Source organism: Rhinatrema bivittatum, chromosome 2, assembly GCF_901001135.1.
Source record: "Rhinatrema bivittatum chromosome 2, aRhiBiv1.1, whole genome shotgun sequence".
Taxonomy (NCBI): Eukaryota; Metazoa; Chordata; class Amphibia; order Gymnophiona; family Rhinatrematidae; genus Rhinatrema; species Rhinatrema bivittatum.
In genome coordinates, this window is record NC_042616.1 from 525,004,091 (window position 1) to 525,026,115 (window position 22,025).

At 43.2% G+C, this 22,025-nt stretch overlaps 1 protein-coding gene across 2 annotated transcripts in view; it reads left to right on the forward strand.

Moving 5' to 3' along the window:
• Positions 1–486: 486 nt before the first annotated feature.
• Positions 487–22,025, forward strand: part of LOC115085132 (magnesium transporter MRS2 homolog, mitochondrial-like) — a 54,373-nt gene continuing 32,834 nt past the window's right edge. Inside the window, exons 1-6 of one of the 2 annotated variants that reach the window (XM_029590766.1) lie at positions 487–802; positions 5,391–5,464; positions 8,889–8,925; positions 9,242–9,354; positions 10,195–10,368; positions 16,091–16,221. In XM_029590766.1, coding sequence (XP_029446626.1) covers positions 598–802; positions 5,391–5,464; positions 8,889–8,925; positions 9,242–9,354; positions 10,195–10,368; positions 16,091–16,221 — 734 coding nt within the window. In that variant the 5' untranslated portion in view covers positions 487–597. Of the gene's footprint in view, positions 2,203–5,390; positions 5,465–8,888; positions 8,926–9,241; positions 9,355–10,194; positions 10,369–16,090; positions 16,222–22,025 lie in introns of both variants that reach the window. The other variant, XM_029590768.1, reaches the window with a different exon arrangement.

Here is a 22,025-nt window from a genome sequence, read left to right on the forward strand (position 1 = left end):
CCACCATTGCCAAAGCAAGATGATTAAACTTCTCTTTAAATTCAAAAAATAGTGAAAACCACTTCAGCTCCACAAATTTTCATTGCCTAGGGAAAGATTATAGGCAAATGTTGCATAACGCATATGCAAGAGCTTGGCTGCAATGAAAAACTTTGTTGTGCAGAAAAAATGTACAATTTACCTTGGCAAATATAAATAAATTTATTACGATTTTTATTTTTAAAAAAACCCCAAATACTTTTGACCATACAGATGACAAATGCCTTAGCCATCATAAGGTTAACGTGCACAGAAAAAGAAAGACGTATGTCACAGTCTCATTTAAATGAATAGGACTGGATACTTTTTTTTTTTTTATCCCTTAACAGCACAATGTGAAAAAAAAATATGCTGATTCTGGAACCGAAATTGAGTGCTGTTCATTCCCTGAATGGGATGCATACTCCCACTCTCACCCAACGACTTGCCGCTCCCAACGCATTCAAATCCGCCGCCGGGTCTAACACCGCCTTCTGGCCCATTGCACGCTGCGCGAGGACGTCGCGCGCGTGCCAGCGGCCTCGGAGCGTCACGCGCCCCGACTGCTTCTTCGCGGACATGGATGCCGCGCGCCTCTTCAGCCGGCTCTGTCCGCTCGCGGGCTGCTGGGCTCGCACCGGTAGCAGAGGAGGGCGCTCAGTTACTGTTGCTGCCGCCGCTGTTGCGTGGGGGTCGAAACTGCCCGGCCCCGCCGTCGCTAGAGCGCGGCCGGACCTGGATTTGCACGTGGCCTGCAAGTGTCCGGTGCTGCAGCGTCCTCCCGGTAGTAACACTGCCGACATCCCACCACGACCACCACCAGCTTCAGGGGTGCAAAGGCCTTAAGGGCTGGGCGAGAGCAAGTGTGAGGCTGTTGGTGGGAGGGGGTTTGGTTATGTACCGTGTATTACGTTTTATATTTATTTTATACATGTGTTTCAGGATCTTTGTATTCAGTTATGTATTTGAGGTTACTTTTTATTTGGTAGGATATTCTTGACTATGTATTTTATTGTACACTCTTCCTATATATTTCATCAATTATTATAAATCTCACTAGTTAGTTATTTGGACCAGATACGGATTTAGGATTTTGGTGCCTTAGGCACTGTTGGTGCTGTTGCCCCCTATCACCTCCCCCTCTCTCTCTGAAGTTGAACAACAGGGAAGAGAAGGTCTCTTAAGATAAAGTTCCTTAGTCTCCTGTGGCAGCTCAGGGTAGATTCTCTGGGAAACATTTACAAATTCTGAAACAAAAACATTTCTATCTTTTATATTACATTATAAAAATAAATTAGTTTTGCAGCATATATATTATAATTTTTTTACTTTTATTAATAAAGAAAAGGCATCTCTAAGCATCAGGACAGAGAGGAGACCTCGGAGATGGGGAGGGCAAGAGAAAAAGATCAGAATGGGATGAGGAGAAAGGAGGAGTGCAAGAAGGAAAGAGGACTAGGGATAAGGAAGAAGAGGGATAGAGAGGCAGGTTCTTTGAGGGAGAAGATGAGGGAATAGGAAGGGTTGGGGAGTGGGTTTCAGGATCTAGGGAAAAGGGAGCTTCAGGATTTGGGGGATAGAATTAGGGCCGGCACAACCCACTGTGCAAGCTGTGAACTTGCACAGGGTGGCGGCCTCAGGGCCGTGACCAAGTTGAGTCAGCTGCTGGTGCCACCGCCCCACAAAGAAAATGAGCCATAGCAGCGAAGAGAAGGAACTTGCAGGGCCCCATGGTGGTTCCCAACCCTCCATGCAGCAAAGATAAGGCGGCGGTGAAGGACTGCACAGCACTACAGCTCCTCCTCTTCAAGAATCTAGGGCCACGCAGAAGTTCGCAAACCGCTGCACGGCAAAAATGAGAGATTTGCAGGGCTGTGTGGCGAAGCAGAGAAGGAGCCTTAGCGCTGTGTGAAGAATAAGAGCCCTAGGGCTGTGCTGCAAAGAAAAGGAGGAGCCCTAGGGCCACACGGTGAAGACGAGCAGGAGCTATAGGACTGCGCGGCAGTTCCCAACCTGCTGCGTGGCAAAGAGTTGCAGAGCTGCAGTCAGGATGAGCTGCAGGACCACGTTCTAGGCGGCCAGAAAGAAAAAAAGGAAAAAATACAAGCCACCAGGCAGCTCCCAATCTGCCCCGCCGAAGAAGGGGAGGGCCAGGGCTGCTGGGAAAGGCCTTGGTTCTATAGTGTATGTATGAGCAGGAGGAAACCTGTGTGTGTCTGAGCATGTGTGTGTGTGTGGGAGTGACTTAGAGAAAGGCCTCTGCTATTTCTGGCATCAGTAGCATGGGATCTTCTTGGTGTTTGGGTAATTGCCAAGTTTTTGTGGCCTGGTTTGGCCTCTGTTGGAAACAGGATGCTGGGCTTGATGGACCCTTGGTCTGACCCAGCATTGCAATTTCTTATGTTCTTATGCATGTGTGTATGTGTATGGGAGTGTCTATGCATGTATGTGTATGGGGGGATGTCTGAGCATAAGTGGAGTGTGTGTGTGAGCATGTGTATGTGGATGTCTGACCGTGTGCATGTGAGAGGAGGCATGTGTATGAGAGAGTACTGAGACAGATGCAAGATCTAGAGATGATGGACTGAGGTCTAATTAGTAGTAAGTTCTTTTTGAGCAGTAAATTTGTTGGTTTATATCAGGAAAAGTCGCAGTATTGAAGCATAGGGGGCTTTCTTCATGTGTGTCTGAGCGTGTGTGTGCATGAGCATGAATATGTGAGAGAGGGATCTTGTGTGTGTGTGTGTGTGTGTATATGTAAGAGGGAATGTCTGTGAGGGTGTGTGTATATATATATATACACACACACATTTGTGAGCATGTGTGTGAGTGAGAATATATGAGAGAGGAAGCATGTGTATGTAAGAGGGAGAGAGCCTACGTATGTATGTGTATGTATAGATACATATCTATGAGAGGAGAAAGTTTATGCATCTGTCTCTCACTAATCCACGACAATCTGAGTGACTAGAAATCAAAAGTCTCCAGGTATGGAGAGTGTGAATTATTTTATCCTTATTAGTTTTAAATTTTGAATGCTGTTTGATGTGTCTGCTGTTTTGAAATATTTTATTGGTGTTTGAGAAATTCAAAACAAATTGAGTTTTTAATTATTGGATCTTCCATTCTTTTTATTAGTATGTTTATACTGTTATGATTAACGTATTTATTATATTTCTTGATTTTAATGTTTAATGTCTGAGGATTGGTGATTTCTGATTTTCCATTGTTGCATTGCATAGAGTCTGACTTGTTTTTTTTAATTTTTATTTAAGGGTTTTTTATATACCGGGGCACGTTAAAAACATCACCCCGGTTCACAATGTAACATAACATAGCAACAGGCTTTACAATAATTTAGAGTAGGAAGAAACATTGAGGCAACTAATTCAACTTGAGACAGGTGGTTACATATTCACATATTTTAACTATTCATAAGGTGACAGGTATATAGGCGGTTAGGGCAGGTAGTAGGATGATGGGGAGGGTGAGAGGGGAGGAGGATGAGGGGAGGGTTATGGGAATGGGAATGGATGGGAGGTCAAGGTTGTTAAGTTCAATAGGGCGTGTTGTGTGTTTCCTATTCCTATTCAGTTTTTGCCTGCATGTTTTTATTTATATTTTATGGTTTCTTTTTCCAGTATTTGGTGAGGGTCTGCCTGTGTTCTACATGTGTGATGTGGAGGAATATTCTGCTAGTGTGTAGGAATCTATAGCAGCATGGTTTCTTCTCTTTTCCTAATAGGAGGTGTATTGGTGTTTTAGGGCCTAGTGTAGAGTTGTTACTTTTTTTAAGTGCTGGCTGTTAGTGCTGTTTTGGTGTGGGAGGTTTATTATATTGTAATTTACTCATGGCTTTCTGAGGGTCAAACCCTCACCTAACACGCATTACAGTAGCCCTAACGTCATATGGTTCCAAGTGGGGGGTTTTTTGTAGGATTTTCTGGTTGGCACCAAAGAAGTGCATGCAAATACTTATTTTTTTTTTTTACCTTAGAAGGCTGTCCTTTGGATATTCTTTTTCATGCAAAATCAATTGTAAATGCATAATTTTTAACCGTTTATGTGGAGAGAGCAGGAGGTGGGGATGCAAGGGTATGAGATTTGCTTAGGGCACCTAATACTCTTAAACCAGCAATGGGTTCCAGGGGAGAGGGTGAAGACCCAGCGGGTAGAGGGTGACAGTTTTTAAAGTTTTGGTTGCTGGGAGGAGCTGGGCTTTTTTTGGCAAGCCCAAGACCGAGAATGAATGAAGCGCGGGGGGGGGGAAGCACAATAATTGTTCGCACAGGGCAGCAAAAAAGCTAGCACCGGCCCTGGATAGAATCCAAGATTGAGAGAGTGAGGATTTGAATTGCAAAGACTGGAAAGAGAGGATCTTTATCATGCTCTGGTTCTGCTCCTCTTTGCATTCCTCCCAATATGGCACACGCATATACATTTGGCACCAATCCCTTCTTTCTCATATTCATGAACACTGCATCCTACCCTTGTTCCCCTCTCTCTCACACAGCCAGGTACAGCCATCCTCCTCTAATCCCCCAGCCTTTCTTCCCACCCTCTAATTATCTCTACTCTGCCCCTCCTAGTCTCCCCAAAATTATCCCTGTTTGCTCTGTCTGCGCAGTTGTTCACTCCTCCTCTCCTGTTCCCTGCACATTGCCTGGGAGGCGAGGAGCTGGAGTAGGAAGCAGAGGGCTGTTCTCTGCTGAGTGAGATTCAGCACAGCTGAAAAGAGGCAAATCCTCAGCCAGCCTGCTGCTCCCTAGATTTTTGCCGCCCTAGGCACGGGCCCAGTGTGCTTATTGACAAATCCAGGTCTGCTTTGGACCAGGAATATGGTATATAAGCTCAAAATTAGGATATAGAATGAGAACCTTGATAAGAGAGAGAAATAATCTTGTCGTTATTTGTGAATGGCCATATGTATTGCTTGTTTGTGGCTGCTAACCAGCCAGTATAGATAGAGGAAGAAGAGGAGAGGCAGGTGGATATGTGCTGCTGGCTGTCAGTAGGAGGAGAATTAGTGGTTGTGGCACATCTCTCTGCCCAGGCAACCCCAGGACAGGAAGACAAAATTGGTGCCGAAGGGATGGGCGCATACAACAGGAGACTGCTTGGAAAGTGTACTTTGTGGCACTGAGTGACGTGAAATGTATATTGGCTAAAATGTTTGTTAAACTGATATCTCTGGTGTATCTCTCCATTGAATATTCATTTTTCACCCTTGCTCACTGTTTTTGTTAGTTGCACTGACATTGATGGTCATTGCCAGTCCCTGAGCAGTCCTGTTTCCTATTCTTCCTCATGCTCTCTCTTCCCTGACATCCTTGGGATGGTGTAAATATCTAACTCTGTAAATCTTTCTTTAGGGGCGTTGTATCGTTTCACCAGCACAGATGTCTCCCAAGCCACACTAGCCAGCGTTGTACCAGTGTTTGCTGTGGTGAGTGTACTTTTAGCTGATGCATTTCTGCAAATGCTGATAATTTGTTGGTATTCAGTGCATGCCTTTTTGGAATTGTTAGTGGGCTTTCAGAATATTCATTAATACAATTCACTTTTCATAGAGATTTTTTTCCATGTTTTCCCCAATATAGATTTAGGAGCATGTTTGTATTTAGAAACAAATGAACAGTTTTTTGTGCCATTAGAACTTCCTAAGGTAGTGTGTTCGTGTGAGATTATGAATCTGTGATTCCAACATATGAATTAATGAACATGAGAACAAAAGTGTATTTGATGTCCAAGAAGTGCGAGCATTTTGCCATGCACAAGTTAAGTAAAACCATGTGTTTCCCATTCACAATGCAGTTGACTAGTAATGGCACAATTTTGGGGGACTTGTAAGAGGATTTAATTCTGTAGCTGGAACTCTGCTTTGTCACTTGGCTGCATACCTTGCGTCGTCTCCACCAAGTTATTACATGAGAATGTTTAGTTGTTTCCAGGTGATGAACTTGATTACAGTATAATTTTTCTTTAGTTTAACACTTTTACAAAAACGGTCAATTATGGAAAAAGCCACCCAGATGCTTAGGAGTGTTTGGTTCAAAATGAGGTATCTTCAAAGGATACATTAAAACGGGGAAATTTTAAGGTATTCTGATACAGAGGATATGGAAAAGCCAGGATGTCTCATCTGGGTTTAAATAAAGGAACAGGCAAATGATGATTCTGAATCGATTGCTTAATCCTGATGCTGGTAACTGCTGATGCATCATGATGATTTCTGGGCTATAATAGAGCTATTGTAATGTATTGTTTGTATGCTGCCTTTTGTTATTTTTTTCTGAGCATTTTGTTATCGTTTGCTTTATCATTTGTTTTATTGCTGTTACAGTGCATTCATAAGTATTCAAATCCCTTCACTTTTTCCACATTCTGTTACATTACAACCTTATTCTAAAATGGATAATGTGCATTTTTTTCCTTCCTCAATCTACACACAATACCCCATAATGACAAAGCAAAATCAGGTTTGTAAAAATTTGTGCAAATTAATTAAAAACAAAACAAGAACTGAGTTATATTTACGTAAGTTGAGGCACCTTTTGTAGTAATTACAGCCTCAAGTCGACTTGGGTATGATGCTACAATCTTGGCACACCTGGATTTGGGGATTTTCTCCCATTCTTATCTGCAGATCCTCTTAAACTCTGTCAGATTGGATGGGGAGTATTGATGCACAACTATTTTAGGTCTCTCCGGAGATGTTCGATCGGGGTCAAGTCTGGATTCTGACTGGGCCACTCAAGGACTTGTCCTGAAGCCACTCCTGCGTTGTCTTGGCTTGAGTGCTTAGGGTTGTTTTCCTGTTGGAAGGTGAATCATCCTTCAGTCAGAGATTCATAGTACTCTGGAGCAGGTTTTCAAGGATCTCTCTGTACTTTGCTCCATTCATCTTTCCCTTGATCCTAACTAGCCTCACAGTTCCTGCAGCAGAAAAATATCCCCATAGCATCATGATGCCACTGCCATGCTGCATTATAAGGATGGTATTTGCTATGTGATGAGCAGTGTCTGGTTTCCTTCGGACAATACGCTTGGAATTCAGGCCAAAGAGTTCAATCTTGGTTTCATCAGACCAGAGAATCTGGTTTCTCATGCTCTGATAGTCCTTAAGTGACTTTTGGCTAATCCAATCTAGCTGTCATGTGCCTTTTCCTGAGGAGTTGCTTCCATCTGGTATCTCTACCATAAAGGCCTGATTGGTGGAATGCTGCAGAGATGGTTGTCCATCTGGAAAGTTCTCCCATCTCCAGAGCAGAACTCTGGCGCTCTGTCAGAGTGACCATCGGGTCCACTCCCCCCATCAAGTTATGTTGGCAACAGATGCATTTACCAGGGTTGTGGAACACCAGAGGATCCCTTCTGGATGCAGGGAACCTGGTCATCAGCAGAATGGCTGTTTCAACTTAATCTGTTGGAGCTTGGAGCTTCAAGCACTCACACACCTTGAGAACATTTTCACAACTCCTCAGGGGAAAGGGAATTCTCATCTAAACTCACAATCAAGTGATCGTGTTTTACATCAACAAATAAGGACCTTCTACCAAGAGTCCATAAGGATCTGAGAGTAGGCTTGCGACCACCAAGCCTTCTTTTAAGCAGTCTACATTCTGGGCATCTCCACCACATTAGCAGATTGCTTCGGCAGAATGTTTCTTCCTTTTGAGTGGTCCCTGCATCAGACAATGGCAGACAGATTAGTCGGTCTTAGGTTGATTGACTGATGTCCCCAATTTGCATCAGAAGAAAACAGAAAAGTGGAAAGATTTTGCTTCATTCTTCCAAGCAAATGCAGATCTGCTCCAGATGCTTTTCTGCCTGGCTCAGAAAAGGTACTTGGAGTCATTGTGAACGATATGTAACTATTTCCTATTTACCTGTTCTGCCACACGCATGATTTTATAAACCTTTATCATATCCCCTCTTAGTCATTTCTCCAAGCAGAAGAACCCTGACTTGCCCACTCTCTTCATAAGGGAGCCATTTTATCCCCTTAATTACGTTTTGTTGATCTTCTCTGTACCTTTTCTAGTTTTCATTATCTCTTTTTGAGATACATTAACCAGCACTGCACACAGTACTCAGTGTGGTCTCACCATGGACTGATAGAGGCATTATATTCCCAGTTTTGTTTTCTATTTCTTTCCAAATAATTCCTAGTATCTTATTTGCTTCTTTTGGCTGCTGCTACACACCGAGCTGAGAATTTAAATTTACTTTTCCAAATAGTACTAGGACTAAGAGACACCCCATTAAATTATGTGGTAATCTATTTAAGATTCATTTTAAGAAAGTGTTGTCATTTTTTAAAATATTTTTCCAGTCAACACACAATTAAGCTGTGGAATTTTCCAGAGAATGTGGTCCAAGTTAATAGTGCATCTAGGTTTAAAAAAAAGTTAGGATAAGTTTCTGGAGGACAGGTCCGCTCATCGCCATTAGACTAGTAGATGCAGAGATCACCACCTCTTACTCAGGGAATAACCAATAAGGAATGGACACCCCCCACCCTTTAGGATCTACTGGCTATTTCATTTTGATCCAGATGACCACTGTCTGAGACAGAATGCTGGGTTTGATGGACCATTGGCCTAGCTCAGCATAGCACTCATGTTCTTCTGTGCAAGTCTGTTTACATACAGAAACCCAAAGCAAAATTGTTAGTAGACACCTCTATACCTGGGTAGTGAAGATTTACTTGGCAGCAGTTCAAATGCATAGTATAGAAGAAGAAAATAGCTTTTGAAACCATGTGGCATATAATGAGTACATTTGTAGTTTGTGTATGTGTGCTTCAAAACATTGCTACCAGATTTCTAGTAACTGTATACTGCTACTGTTTTTTCTTCCATTGTTAGATGAAATTTGACATGGAAGGAAAGATGAGTTCCTTTGGTAAGTAGAGAGGCACTTTTTTGTTTGTAAATTGGACAGTATTCCTGCAGAAAGCTAAGAATTGAATTATATGTGCCTTGTGACGCATTAGAGACATTTTTTAAAGGTTGTTGGAACAGATATAGTGTAATGCATGTGTCCTGCTGTGATGCTACCTGTGCTTTTTCCAATGCTATAACTGATGCCTTGTGAAAATTTCTTAAGGCTTCTTTTTCGTCCTTTAAGAAAACTATAAAATCTATTCTTTATAGTCAAGGAAAGATTAACCGCTGTTTTAATCTCCTCAGTATGCTTTTACGGTTTGATTCTTTGTTAGAACGAAAGAAAACTGAGCTGTACCAGGAATTGGGTCTCCAAGCACGAGATCTACGATTTCAGCATTTAATGAGCATCAGTTCTAGAAACAACAGGATTATCATGAGAATGGAGGTAATATTGATACATTTTTGTCATAAAATATAAACTTGAGTTTACATATAAGTAAGTGCCTAAATCTATGTGAAACCAGTTAGCCTGTTTAAAAACTGCATTGGCCACCATTTTTCATTTGTAGATGGCCAAATGACCACTAATCTCAAGAGGAATTTCTGTGGGGCTCTGTTATGCAGTGGGCTTATGCCGTCAAAATGCAGAGGGCGGCACTGGAATCTTCTTTGGTATAATCTCATGAGATGATCCTTGTATCCATAACAGTTACACTGCATATCATTTGGGGGTGGGGGGAGGCTTTCTTTCAACAAGAGCAAATTGAAAGAGAGCTTTAGGGTGTTTAGTTGTAATATTTATTTATTTTTTATTTATTTAGTGTTTTTCTATACCGGCATTCGCGATATGGATCGCATCATGCTGGTTTACATTTAACAGGGGGTGAAAAAATGAAGATACAATAAAAACTTTAACAGGTGCGGAGTGTTTTTTCTCTACATTTTTTTTTTTCTCTCCCTGTGTCGTCATTTTTCTGTTCCGCCTCCATCCCAGACCAACTTAAGGGTGGTCTTCTCTGGGATGCACCCCCAGTGTGGTTGTCATGGCAGCGGCAGCCTTCTTTCCCCCAGGCCTAAATGTATTATTTCCATGGTAACCTCAGTCCCTAAAGTTTCTGATTAGACAGGGGGATCCAGATGTGGATCCATTGATCCATATGGCTAGCCCGTAGGGGACAATTTCATTTGCAAAGGTAAACTGAAATGCATTGCATGGTATGGCAGTTGCAGAATTGAAAGTTTTTTTGTGAAAAACCAGCTGTCCATATAATTGTATCTGTTACAGTTTTTGAAAGCTGTGATAACACCAGAGTATCTTCTGGTGCTGGATTATCGCCACCTAAACCTGGAACAGTGGCTGTTCAAGGAGCTTGCACCTCAGCTGGCAGGAGAAGGCCAGCTAGTAACATATTCCTTGCCATTTGAATTCAGAGCAATAGAAGCAATCCTTCAGTACAGGGTGAGCCTTCTTTATACTTCTGAATAATGTTTTATGGATTACTAAAACTATATTTACTTTTTGCCATCACAGTTATAAAGTTATTTTAAAAAAATGTGAACATTTTTGCTTAAACACATTTCTAAAATGATTTATTTGTTAAAAAAAAAAAAAAAGTTGCTTGGCTGACCTGAATCTTCACTGCTTCTATGTAGTTTCTGCTGTAGCCAATTTACAATTGACCCCCATCCTACTTAGAGCCGTGTTTAAATGTTGGGTTTTTTTCTAACTTTAGCATTTAATCTATAGTTCCATTCTGTTCGGACTTCCTGGAGATTCTCTGCTGTGTTCGAACCATCTGTGGCTCTTGGGTCACAGGCTGAATATCCCCAAGTTAGTGCTTTTGTAACTTGCTTTAGTCGCTTTTTCCTTGTGGAGCCTTAGTTATCAGTGTGTGAGCCCTTACACAGGCACTTGTTTCTGCTTTTCATTGACCTGACTGGAGAAAAGAATCCATGCCAGAGCAGGCAGGCCTACCCCTCAGCCCCACTGAGTTCAGATACTCATAAATGAATAACTTTTTTTTTTTTTTTCGTGTGGTTTATGTTGCACCTGTTTATATTTTATGGAGGTGTATCAAAGTTCATGTATGTATGTTTAACTTTGTCAGAAATGTACTAAAAAGTAACTTAAAAAAATATAGTACAGCGGGGGAGGGAATGTTTCATATTCTCCCGGTTTATCTGTTTTCTGTGCACCGCTTTGTTTCTTAAGCTTGTTCATAAGTGCTCCCACCTGACTCCTCAAAAGGAAAGACACACGGTCATTTGAGAGAAGATATTGGTTATTGTTCATACTAGATAGTCCTTGCTTTCTTCCTTCTTTTCTTTATGTAAGGGGATGCTAAAATCTGCTTTCATATTTCTAGCAAGCTTAACATGAGCACTGTAGTTCAACTCCTGCTTGGCTGTTCTTCAGCATCACTGCCCATTCTCCCCTTGACCATTCCTTATCTGATATACAGATGTAAGACAGACTTAGTGGAGGCAACGTGGCCGCAGCTTAGTACCTCCTTAACTAACTCCCAAAGTACAACCTATACAGAATCACATGTGTACGTTGTTAGACATTATGAATTCCCCTAGTTCCTATTTTTGTTTGAAATTTTTTTTTTTTTTAGCAAGTTTCATCTGTCTGGCTAGTGTCTGCCTGTCAGGCTGGCCTGGCCAGCACTGGGAATTGTGCAGCCTGCTAGACCAACGTAGCTATCTGCTGCCTATGATGTTGCTAGGACTTCTACATTTTCTTGAGCTTTCAGCCTGCCAGGTGACACCCAGCTGCATTCTTGCCTGGCCCAAGTTCAAACTGCCCAAATGCTTGGTTGCAACTTTCCAGATTAACCGAGCACCTCTTGCTTGCATTGCCATTCCCTGTACGTACCCTGATCAGTCCAGGCTCCTGGGTTTGGGCCCCCCCCCCTAGCAGATGGAGACAGAGCCCGTAGACTCCTATGGTTAAGAAACTGGTCGGCGGATGTATCCTCCAAGGCACAGCTGGGACCCCTTCCCTTTAAAGGAAAGTTGCTTTTTGGCAAGGACCTGGAGGATATGATCCATTCTCTAGGGGAGAACAAGATTCATCGGTTACCGGGGTTTAAAAAAAAAAAAGAGAGGAATTAGAAGTTAGTTAGTCTTTAGGGACTTTGTCCTTTGCAATTTATTCTTTGTTTTTACCCCCCAAAAAATAAATAAATAAAGGTAAGAGCACCAGAGTTCCGATGCAAAGGTCTTCAGCCTCCCAGAGGGGTGTGAGGTCCTGAGGGGACCATCCCCTCTGGTGTGTGAGGCAGCTGCAACCCAGGGTCGAGGACCCTATTACAACCTCCTAGCAGCTCTGGGATGATACCGGGGAGCCCGGCTCACTCCCCCAATTGGAGCAGGATCTCTGGCGGCTGACGGGCAATTTTTGTTTTGAGGGGGAAAAAAAAAAGAAAAGTCAGGGCTTTTCGGCAAACGCTGTTTGTTTTTTCCTGTTGTTGTCAAGGCTGTGTCTTTTGCTGCCGTTTTTGCCGCTGTTTTTGGGTCACGCTCTGCACGACTTTCTGCCTGCCCGATGCCGAAAAGCTCGGCGGGCCGCACATGCGGCTCGGCACAATCGCGTCTGTAAGGGGTCGGCCTCTGCTTTTCATGCCTCCCCGGGGTAGGGATCCTCCGCTGGTCAGAAGAATGTTCGGCAGGGCGCTTGCAAGGCTCCGGGGGGCTGGCGCATCGCGGCCTTCCTCTCTCGCTCCGTTCCCACTGAGCGTGGGAATGGGCACCATTTTGAGCTGTTTTAGAGCTGCCGCAAGAGACACGCTGGGGGAAGATATTTTCCTGCCGCCTTTTTTCTACACAGAGGACCCCCGGGGGTGGCAAGACATTAGCGCATCTCTCGTCTGCAAAGGAGGACAGCCCTGAGGGGGCTACTGCTTCCTCCTCTTCTTCATCCTTTGCCTCAGAGTTTAATTTGTTAATGTCCAGGGCCTTTAAGGCCAAAAAGTCTGGAAAACAGCAGGCTGGAGGGAATGCTCCTTTACTGTGTCCAAAGCTGTCTCTGCAAAGCAGGCTAAGGCTCAGGATAGCGCTGGCTCCGTGAAGGTTAAGCACCCGTTCAGATCATAGGCATCCTTTCCGGATTCGGATTCTTCAGAACAAATCTCTGACTCACAGGACTGGGACATACAGTCCGAGCCCCCACTGGGAGTAGATGTGGGCACTGATCCGCAGCAGGATCCAGGTCGGAGTTCCCAGGTTGTGGACGGGTGTGTCCCAAAGCTGTTCCACCTGTTTCGAAAAAAAGTATTGGGTCTACTGGTCCCTGCTATTCTAGATGAGTTTGGCATCGACAGGCCGCCAGAGGTGCCCGACCTGGGGGGCCATAGATCAGGTATTGTTGGGCCTGAGGGGTCCTACTACTCCTTTTTTCCTATTCATTTTTGTGGCCATCACGGACTTGCTATTCAGAGAGGAGATCATCCTTGATTTGGGATGAAAGGTGGTTAATGCTATGAATGAGCTATATCCTGTACCGGAGGACACTTTGAATCTTCTTCGAGTCCCCGAGGTTTCCGTGGTGGTGTCCGCAGTAAAAAAAAAAAAAAAAAAATGCCACTATCCCGGTCATGGGAGTGACAGCCCTCCAGCACTTACAGGATAGAAAATTTGGACCTCCAACTACAAAAAAAAAAAAAAAAAGTTTGTTTTGGGATCTCCGCACTCTGCTGTATGTCTTCCCGCCTTGGCCATTGATCGGCAAAGTGCTCAGGCGAATAGAGATTCATCCAGCGGAGGTCATCCTGGTAGTCCCAGAGTGGCCGAAGCATCCATGGTTTGCGGACCTTCTCAATTTAGCGGTGATGGGACCGCTGTGGTTTCCAGATCTTCCAGACCTACTGCATCAAGGGTCCATTTGTTTGGAAGAAGTTGATTGCTTCTGTCTAGCGGCATGGCTTTTGAAAGGCAACGGTTAAGTCGCAGTGGCTATTCTCCAGCCGTAGTGGCTATGCTCCTGCGATCGCGTAGGACATCCACCAACTTAGCGTATGTTAGAGTATGGAGGATTTTTTTGAGTCTTGGTGTCTGGACTGAGAGGTAGCTCCTTGCCAGGCCTCGGTGTCGGATATTCTGTGTTTTCTTCAAGCGAGTCTGTTCAAGGGCTTGTCATGCTGTTCCCTCAGAGTTCAGGTGGCGGCTCTTGGTTGTTTGCATGGCTCTGTACAAGACGTAGCGTTGGTGGCACATCCGGATGTGGCATGTTTTCCTACGGAGAGCAAAGCACTTGCGTCCTCCGCTGAGGCATCCTTGTCCGTCTTGGAGTCTGAATTTAGTCCTTACAGCTCTATGCTCGGCACCCTCCTTGCCTTTGAAACGGTCGACTCTGAAAGATCTTACCTTGAAGGTAATCTTTCTGGTGGCCATCACATCGGCTCGTAGAGTGTCGGAACTCCAGGCTCTTTCCTGTAGAGAACATTTTTGCGAATTTCGGAGTCAGGGGTTTCATTATGGACAGTTACTACTTTTCTGCCGAAAGTGGTTCTTCTTTTCATGTCAACCAATCGGTGGAGCTGCCAGCTTTCGCGGAGTTAGATTGTTTGGATCCCTTGTCTATAGACTTGCAGAAGCTGGATGTTCGCACAGCATTGCTTCGGTTACGAATGAGTTTCGGGTGACGGACCATCTCTTTGTGCTGTGGAGTGGCTCCAAGCGTGGTCATATGGCCTCCAAGACTACCATAGCTCGCTGTCTGAAGGAGGCTATTAACTCGACCTATCTTCTTCGTGGTAGATCTCTTCCTGTTGGTCTAAGGGCTCACTCTACTCGTTCGCATGTGGCGTCTTGGGTGGAGTGCCAGATAGTTTCTCCACAGGAGATTTGCAGGGCAGCTACATGGAAATCCTTGCATACGTTTGCGAGGCATTACAGACTGGATGTCCAAGCACCAGGTTCCAGTCGTTTTGGAGAAGGTGTACTTCGAGCGGCCTCTCTGGATCCCATCCCAGGAGTCTGAACTGATCCGGATACATACAGGGAAAGGAAAATTAGTTTCTTACCTGATAATTTTCGTTCCTGTAGTACCACGGATCAGTCCAGAGTCCCGCCCATCAGAGGCATGGAAGTAAGGGAGAGTCTGCTCGGTTATTATGTAATTAATTTTTAGGTCTGAAGAAATTGCGATTGACTGTCCTCAAGTGGTTCTACAGGTTTGGTTCCCAGGAGGGTTAAGTGGACCAATTATTTCTTTTTCTTGTTAAAGGGTTATTGTGCATACTTCAAGAGGTTTTGATGAGATATTCAGCTTTGATATTGAGTAATACTGCTGGACTGTAGGTGGCACCATTCTATTTATAGGCGAAGCGTTGTTATGGTAACTGCTCTGTCTCAATCTGCTAGAGAGGGGGCCAAACCCAGGAGTCTGGACTGGTGGTACTACAGGAACGAAAATTATCAGGTAAGAAACTAATTTTCCTTTTGGCTAGCTCTGGAGCAGCTGAATAGGGTCTTAAGTCAAAAATCTTTTCAGATTCTAAATTGCTGTTCAAAAATCCCCAATATACAATTTCATCCAGTTTGGTTGAAAGAGATGTGATAATTTTTGGGAGCCTAATCTCCCTGTAAAAACTATATTGGCTGTATTTGTTTGTTTTTTGAACTTTGATAATTAATTTCTGTACCTGAGCTATTAGTGTACAATGTTTGAACATATATAGATAGATAGATAGATATATGTGTGTGTGTATCTCTCTCTCTCTCTCTCTCTCTCTATCTATATATATATATATATATATATATATATATATATATATATATATATAAAACCAGTGAGATATGTATATTATACAGCAACATCGGTATATAAAAAATAAATACATATATATATATATATATATATATATATATATATATATAATGTGTGTGTGTCTCTATCTTTATATCTATATATATATAGAGAGAGAGAGATGCATGTACACACACCCATGTTTCCTATCTAAATGAGAAGCAGAAATACCGCTCTCTTTAGACAAATCGGAAGCTTTTTTTGCACTTCATGGTGGCTATCAACAAAAATGCAGGTGACATTGTCTCTTCTAATAAGAAGTTGCAAATTTCTTAGTTACATAGTTTAAAATTACATTAAGGATTCAGGAATGCAGTGTTTTTACAGGGCTGTTGTAATCTTTTTATGAAGGAAAATTGATTTTCTCTAGATCAGCAGTCTTCAGGGAAGACTTCAAGTTTTACAGCCTCACATATTAGAGACACTGGAATCTCTAGTGGACCCCAAGCTTTTGTCGGTGGATAGGAGCAAACTACATGTTCTACTACAAAATGGCAAGAGGTAACTAATTGCTAATTCACAGAACCAATGGGTGGGTATAAATAATAAGCTTTGTAGAGCTGCTTTTTTTTCTTTTATTTTTAACTCTTTATAATTTTAAAATATACACCAAAGTAAAACTTTGTGTAGAAACATTATACAATACAAGGACCCATAATTATATTCAGGCAGATACAGTAAAACCCACGGGAGAACGGGCGCTCCGAGGCAAGCGCCCGCTCTCCCAACGTGCGCACAGGCCACTCACCTGTGCGCGCGATTTAGTATGCAAAAGAGGGCCCACGGTAAAGAGGCGCTAGGGACCCTAGCGCGTCCCTAGCGCCTCTTTTTTGACAGGAGCGGCGGCTGTCAGCGAGTTTGACAGCCAACGCTCAATTTTGCCGGCGTCTGTTCTCAAACCCGCTGACAGCCACGGGTTCGGAAAACAGACGCCAGCATAATTGAGCGTCCGTCTTCCAACCGGGCCGATTTAAAATTTATTTTTTTTAATTTCGGGGCCTCCGACTTAATATCGCTATGATATTAAGTCGGAGGGTGTACAGAAAAGCAGTTTTTTTTCTGCTTTTCTGTACACTTCCCTGGCGCCGGCAGAAATTAACGCCTGCCTTTGGGCAGGCGTTAATTTTTTAAAGTAAAATGTGCGGCTTCGCTGCACATTTTGCTTTCTGGATCGCGTGGGAATAACTAATAGAGCCATCAACATGCATTTGCATGTTGCAGGCGCTATTAGTTTTGGGGGGGTTAGCCGCGCGTTTTCGACGCACTATTACCCCTTACTGTATAAGGGGTAAAGCTAACGCGTCAAACGCGCGGCCAAACCTGGGCTAACAGTGCGCTTCGCCTATAAATAGAATGGTGCCACTTACAGTCCAGCGGTATTACTCAATATCAAAGCAGAATATCTCATCAAAACCTCTTGAACTATGTACAGTAACCCTTTACTGTATCGGCCCGAATGTAACTTAAATATAATTACAATCCACATCAAAGGGAGAGAGACTAATTCGGAAATAAAAAAGAAACATTACAGTATAATAAATATTATAGCCCTATCTAGTCAGGTTACACTGAGTTGGGTTTCTCTATTCTGAAGGAAGCCCTCAAGCTGCATAGAATCGCACTGGAGCTTCTTTATCCAAACAGAATCCTAACATGTTTTACATTTCTGATTTTTTAGAAACATATATGTAGCCACCTCTGGTGTGAGTGAACGCATTTCTTATACCTATACTACATGACAATTGATATTGGGGGGAGAGGTAAAGGATCAATACTGTTGCCCAATTTATCCAGGTACAATGATATGAATTTGATGGTTTGTGTAAGGTCACAGCTTGTTGCAGACTAGTGATTCAGACTCGCATTCTAAGAATTCACCTAATTATTCACAAGTGGTGTCAAGGGGTCTGAACATGTATTTCTTCCACTTTGAGGGTGAGCATCATGAACTTATCCACGGATTGTAAGATTTCACCTTCTCAGCACTTACCTTGCTTTCTCCCTGTTTTTGCTCTCCATTCCTAGTAAGTCTCATAAGGTTAGTAAAAATTCTTCCATGGCTTTTGAGCATGGACATGGCAAGGAATGGCAGGTGTTTTCTTGGCATGCTACTAGTGTGGAAAATCCCATAAATGGAACTTATGTGGGAGGTCCCTTGGCCTGGTTTTAAAGCTTTAAAGAAAAAATTGTAATCACTAAAAAAAAAAAAAAAAAAACCCCCCCACAAAAAAACCCAATGCAATTAGCTTACTTCCTTATTTTATCTGAACGTGCACACAGATAAAACAGGTTAGCAGCAGTAACACAAAATGTGAGAGCGCTGAGTGGCGCAGCAACAATTCACACCTTATAAATGATCTTAAGACATTGATAACAAGCAATAGACAAATCAACGGTCAGCACATCATGCTCTACAATAATATTAATGACATATCAATATTCATTGAATTCCAAGAATTTATATCTAATTCAAGTAACTTATATAAGCTTACATTTTGCCTATGTGATAATGGTTAGCTTTTTGTAATAAACAACTGTAAATATCTCCATATATGGTTACACTTAATTACTAAAGATTATATAAATATATAATTCCTAGCATGCTGTAGCTATGTCATTTTCAGTACTTCTGCCTTTAGCTGTTTCTAGTTAGGCCTAAAAGCACAGTCTTGGTCCTTATGATGTATATTTAACATAATCTAACCAAGGATTTTAAGCCTGAAATCCTGACATTTACAATAGTTCCCCCTCTTTTTTTATGCTAAGCAGTTATCATAAACCTAAACTAAACTACTGATAAAATCTTGGGGAAGTTCTCCCTGCATCCACTGCAGCAGGTGTTTTCAGGTAACCATTCAACTCTGTAATAACTCAACAGTGAAGATGTCTCAGAGAAGTCCAGTGACAATGAAGGTGGCGGAAAGGTTTGAACTGCTCTGATAGTAGTAGAAGACTCAGAAGAGGCATTCTTCCTGCAGAAAGACAAAAGCACTGAGAAAGAAGAGAGACAAATAATGTAACTAATCCAGCAATCAAAAGTATGAAATAAGAAATTTTCTTTCCCAATCCTCCAAATAAATCTCCAGTGCCCAGAAAATCCTAGTTCCCATCAATCTGCAAACCACCAACACTAAGTTTATGGGCCTGATTTGCTAAAGCTCTCAGGGTAAGGACAGACTTACGAATACATTAATCACTGACGAATGCCACCTTCTTTGTCTGGTAATATATCCAAGGCCATATGATTATTTAGGAAAACTCTAGAAAGGGAGGAAATATATTGCTGAAGGGCATTTATGGCTGTACTATTCTGGTTTGCTATGTTTTTGGAGGAAAGGTTGAGGACAAATATCTCAAGTTCTGCAACTTGGCAAAAGGAAACAAACAAATTTATCCCAGCCACTCTACCTCAGGGGATAATGGTAACTCTTTTTCAGTCCGTGATGGGGATGGATATCAGGATGGTAGGAGGAGGGATTATCGGTGAGCAAAGGTTGAACTGAGAAGTGAGGCACTACATGGCTTAAAGTAAAATGAGTTGTAATGATAGAATATAGTCTCTTAAATGCCCTCTCCTAAACCCTGGTATTGCCACAGAGTAATAAAGCCCATGCAGCCATGAGGGTAGAGAGCTAGCTGTCCTTGCCCATCCTGTTGCTCTTTTTTAGTATCATTGACCATTCTAGGAGTCATCCTTACGGGTCCAGAGGCAAAGGAACATAGAGAGGGGTTGTAAGGAGGTAATTGCAGGACAGAGTACAGTTTTCTTCTGTGTTGGAGGTATTTGGTAGAAACAGATCTTCTTGAGATTCTGTACTGTCTTTTCGTAGATGTTGATGGGGGTTAAAGAGTGCCAGTTTATGTAAGGGCCAAAAACAGGACTTTGGGGAAACCAGATCAGACAGGTAGACTTCTTTTCCCAGCTATTAGGAAGAGAGACATTTCCATCCTGATAGACATACAGAATATTATGGCACAAGGGATAATCATCAGAAGTTTTGGTAGTTGATGTTGGAGAGGAGGAAGAGAGCAGGAATGAATGGGTTGTCTCAAGATGGCTAAGTTGTACAGGAATAGTCAGTCAGAGGAAGGAGCTTGGGCTTGTTGGTAATGCCCACAACCTGAAGACTTTGAAAAGAACTAGTACACCTAGGGTAGCAGTTTTCAACCTGTGTGTCACCAAGAACACGCAGGTGTGTCGCCACAATTCCCGACCCCCTGCTGACCCAGCTGCTCCCCCTACCCAAGTGAAATAGGTCCTCCGCCCGGGCTTAAAATGCTGATAGCTCGGGCAGAATGCGGCAGGAGAACTGGAGTCGGTGGCACCGGCATGCTCTCTTCTTCCCGTACCCCGGAAGAGGAGGTGGTGAGCAGCAGGTGCATGCGTGGGAAGAAGACCATGCTAGTGCGCTCAGCATTGGCCCGAAGAAAAGAAGAGAGGCGCAACCTGAAGGATGAGCAGCGCAGCTCAGAGTAAATTGAGGAACAACATCAACCCCCGCAGCCAATGGGACTCCTTTCTCTGCGAGGGCTGAAAATTAAGGTGGTTACTGCTGCCTATAGGATTGGGAGGAGGCTGCTGCCCTAGTTCCTGGGGGGGGCGGGGGAAGAGTGTTGAGATCCTGTGTGAGTGAGATAACATGTATGTGAATGATTGAGAGGCTGTATATGTGAAAGAGAGTATGTGTGATTGAGAGCCTGCCTGTGAGAGAGAGAGAGAGCATGAATGTAAGTGTATGATTGAAAACCTGTTTGTGTGAAAGAGTATGTGTGTATGATTGAGATCCTTTGTGTGTGAGAGAGATCATGTGTATGTATGATTAAGAGCCTGTGTGTATAAGAGAGAGAGCATGTGTGTCTGTGTGTGATTGAGAGATGGTTTAAGTGAAGGGAGCATGTGAGTATGTGATTGAGAGCCTGTGTGTAAATGAGAGAAAGAGAGGACATGTTTATAAGCATGTGAATGAGAGTCTGTGTGTGAGAGAAAAAGACAGCATGCATGTGTGTGTTTGAAAGCCTGTGTGTGTGTAAGCATGAAAAGATAGACAGCATTGTGTAAATGTGTAATTAAGAGCCTATATAAGTGAGAGAGAAAAAGCATGTGTATATGTGAGCGATTGAGAGCCAGTGTGAGAGAGAGAGAAAGGAGAAAGTTGCAAACAAACTATCCCTCCTCCTGCTAATTCAAAACAATCTCAGGGCACCTGGATATCAAATGTTCCCAGGTATACAGAGCAAAAATTTTTTTGTATCATTTTTCATTACTGGGTCTGCTATTTTGAAATATTTTATTGGTATCTAGACATTTTTTATGAGTTTTAAATTATTGGATATTCCATTCATCAGCTGTTTTGAAATAATCTGTTCTTTTTGTTAGTATGGTTTTACTGCTACTGATTTTATATTTCTTGATTTGTTTTATAAGGATGGGTGATGTTTCTTTTTTTCCTTTGTTACATTGCATAAAGAGACTCTGGCTTGTTGCAGTTTCCAATTCAGTTTTTATCTGCATGCTTCATGAACAATCAGGGCCAGAGCTTGCAAGGCCGTGCAAACATTTGGATACCCTTCCAGTTTATTCATTATTACTACATTAAGGCCCAAAAAGTAAATTGACTCATTAGAACTTCAGTTAGTGACTTCCGGCGATGACTAGCAGCGAGGCGGAAGTGCTGGGATAGAGCTCCGTGGCCCCGCTCCCGCACTATGTAAAAATACCCCCCCTTTTTACCGCCCGAATCTCACCTCCCGGACAGGGTGCCAAGTCACTAGTTGATGAGCATCAGTTTCGCCGGGCGGAACCGTGGGGAGCCAGAACAACGGTCCTATTTCGCTCCCTCTCCCGATGTGCCTGCTGCCAGTGTGGATCCAAGATGGCGGCAGTAAAACTCTGATGAACCGGGTGAGCACCCCTGCGCTCTGCTAGCTCACCGGACTGCTTGCTGCGTGCTGTTGGAGTTTTTGGCTCAGCCCTTCGGTGTTGGGCGCGGGGCATACGAAACCGAAGCACCTGCTGCCCACCGGACCGAAGCAGCCGACGGCCACGTGTGCCCAAGATGGCGGAGGCACTTGCGGGGGGAAAAATTCTTGCCTCCTTCACGGAGGATGCACTGCAGCAACTCTCCCAGAGAGTCACAGAGGCCCTGGAAGCTCGATTAGATTAAATTGCAGACTTCCATGGAAGATATTAAGGCGGCCCTGGAAGGTCACTCTAAGCGGCTGGAAGTAGTAGATACTACTGTCTTGGATCACAGTGATCACCTGGTGGCGGCGGAGCAGCGAGTGGAGGACCTGAGAACTCACAG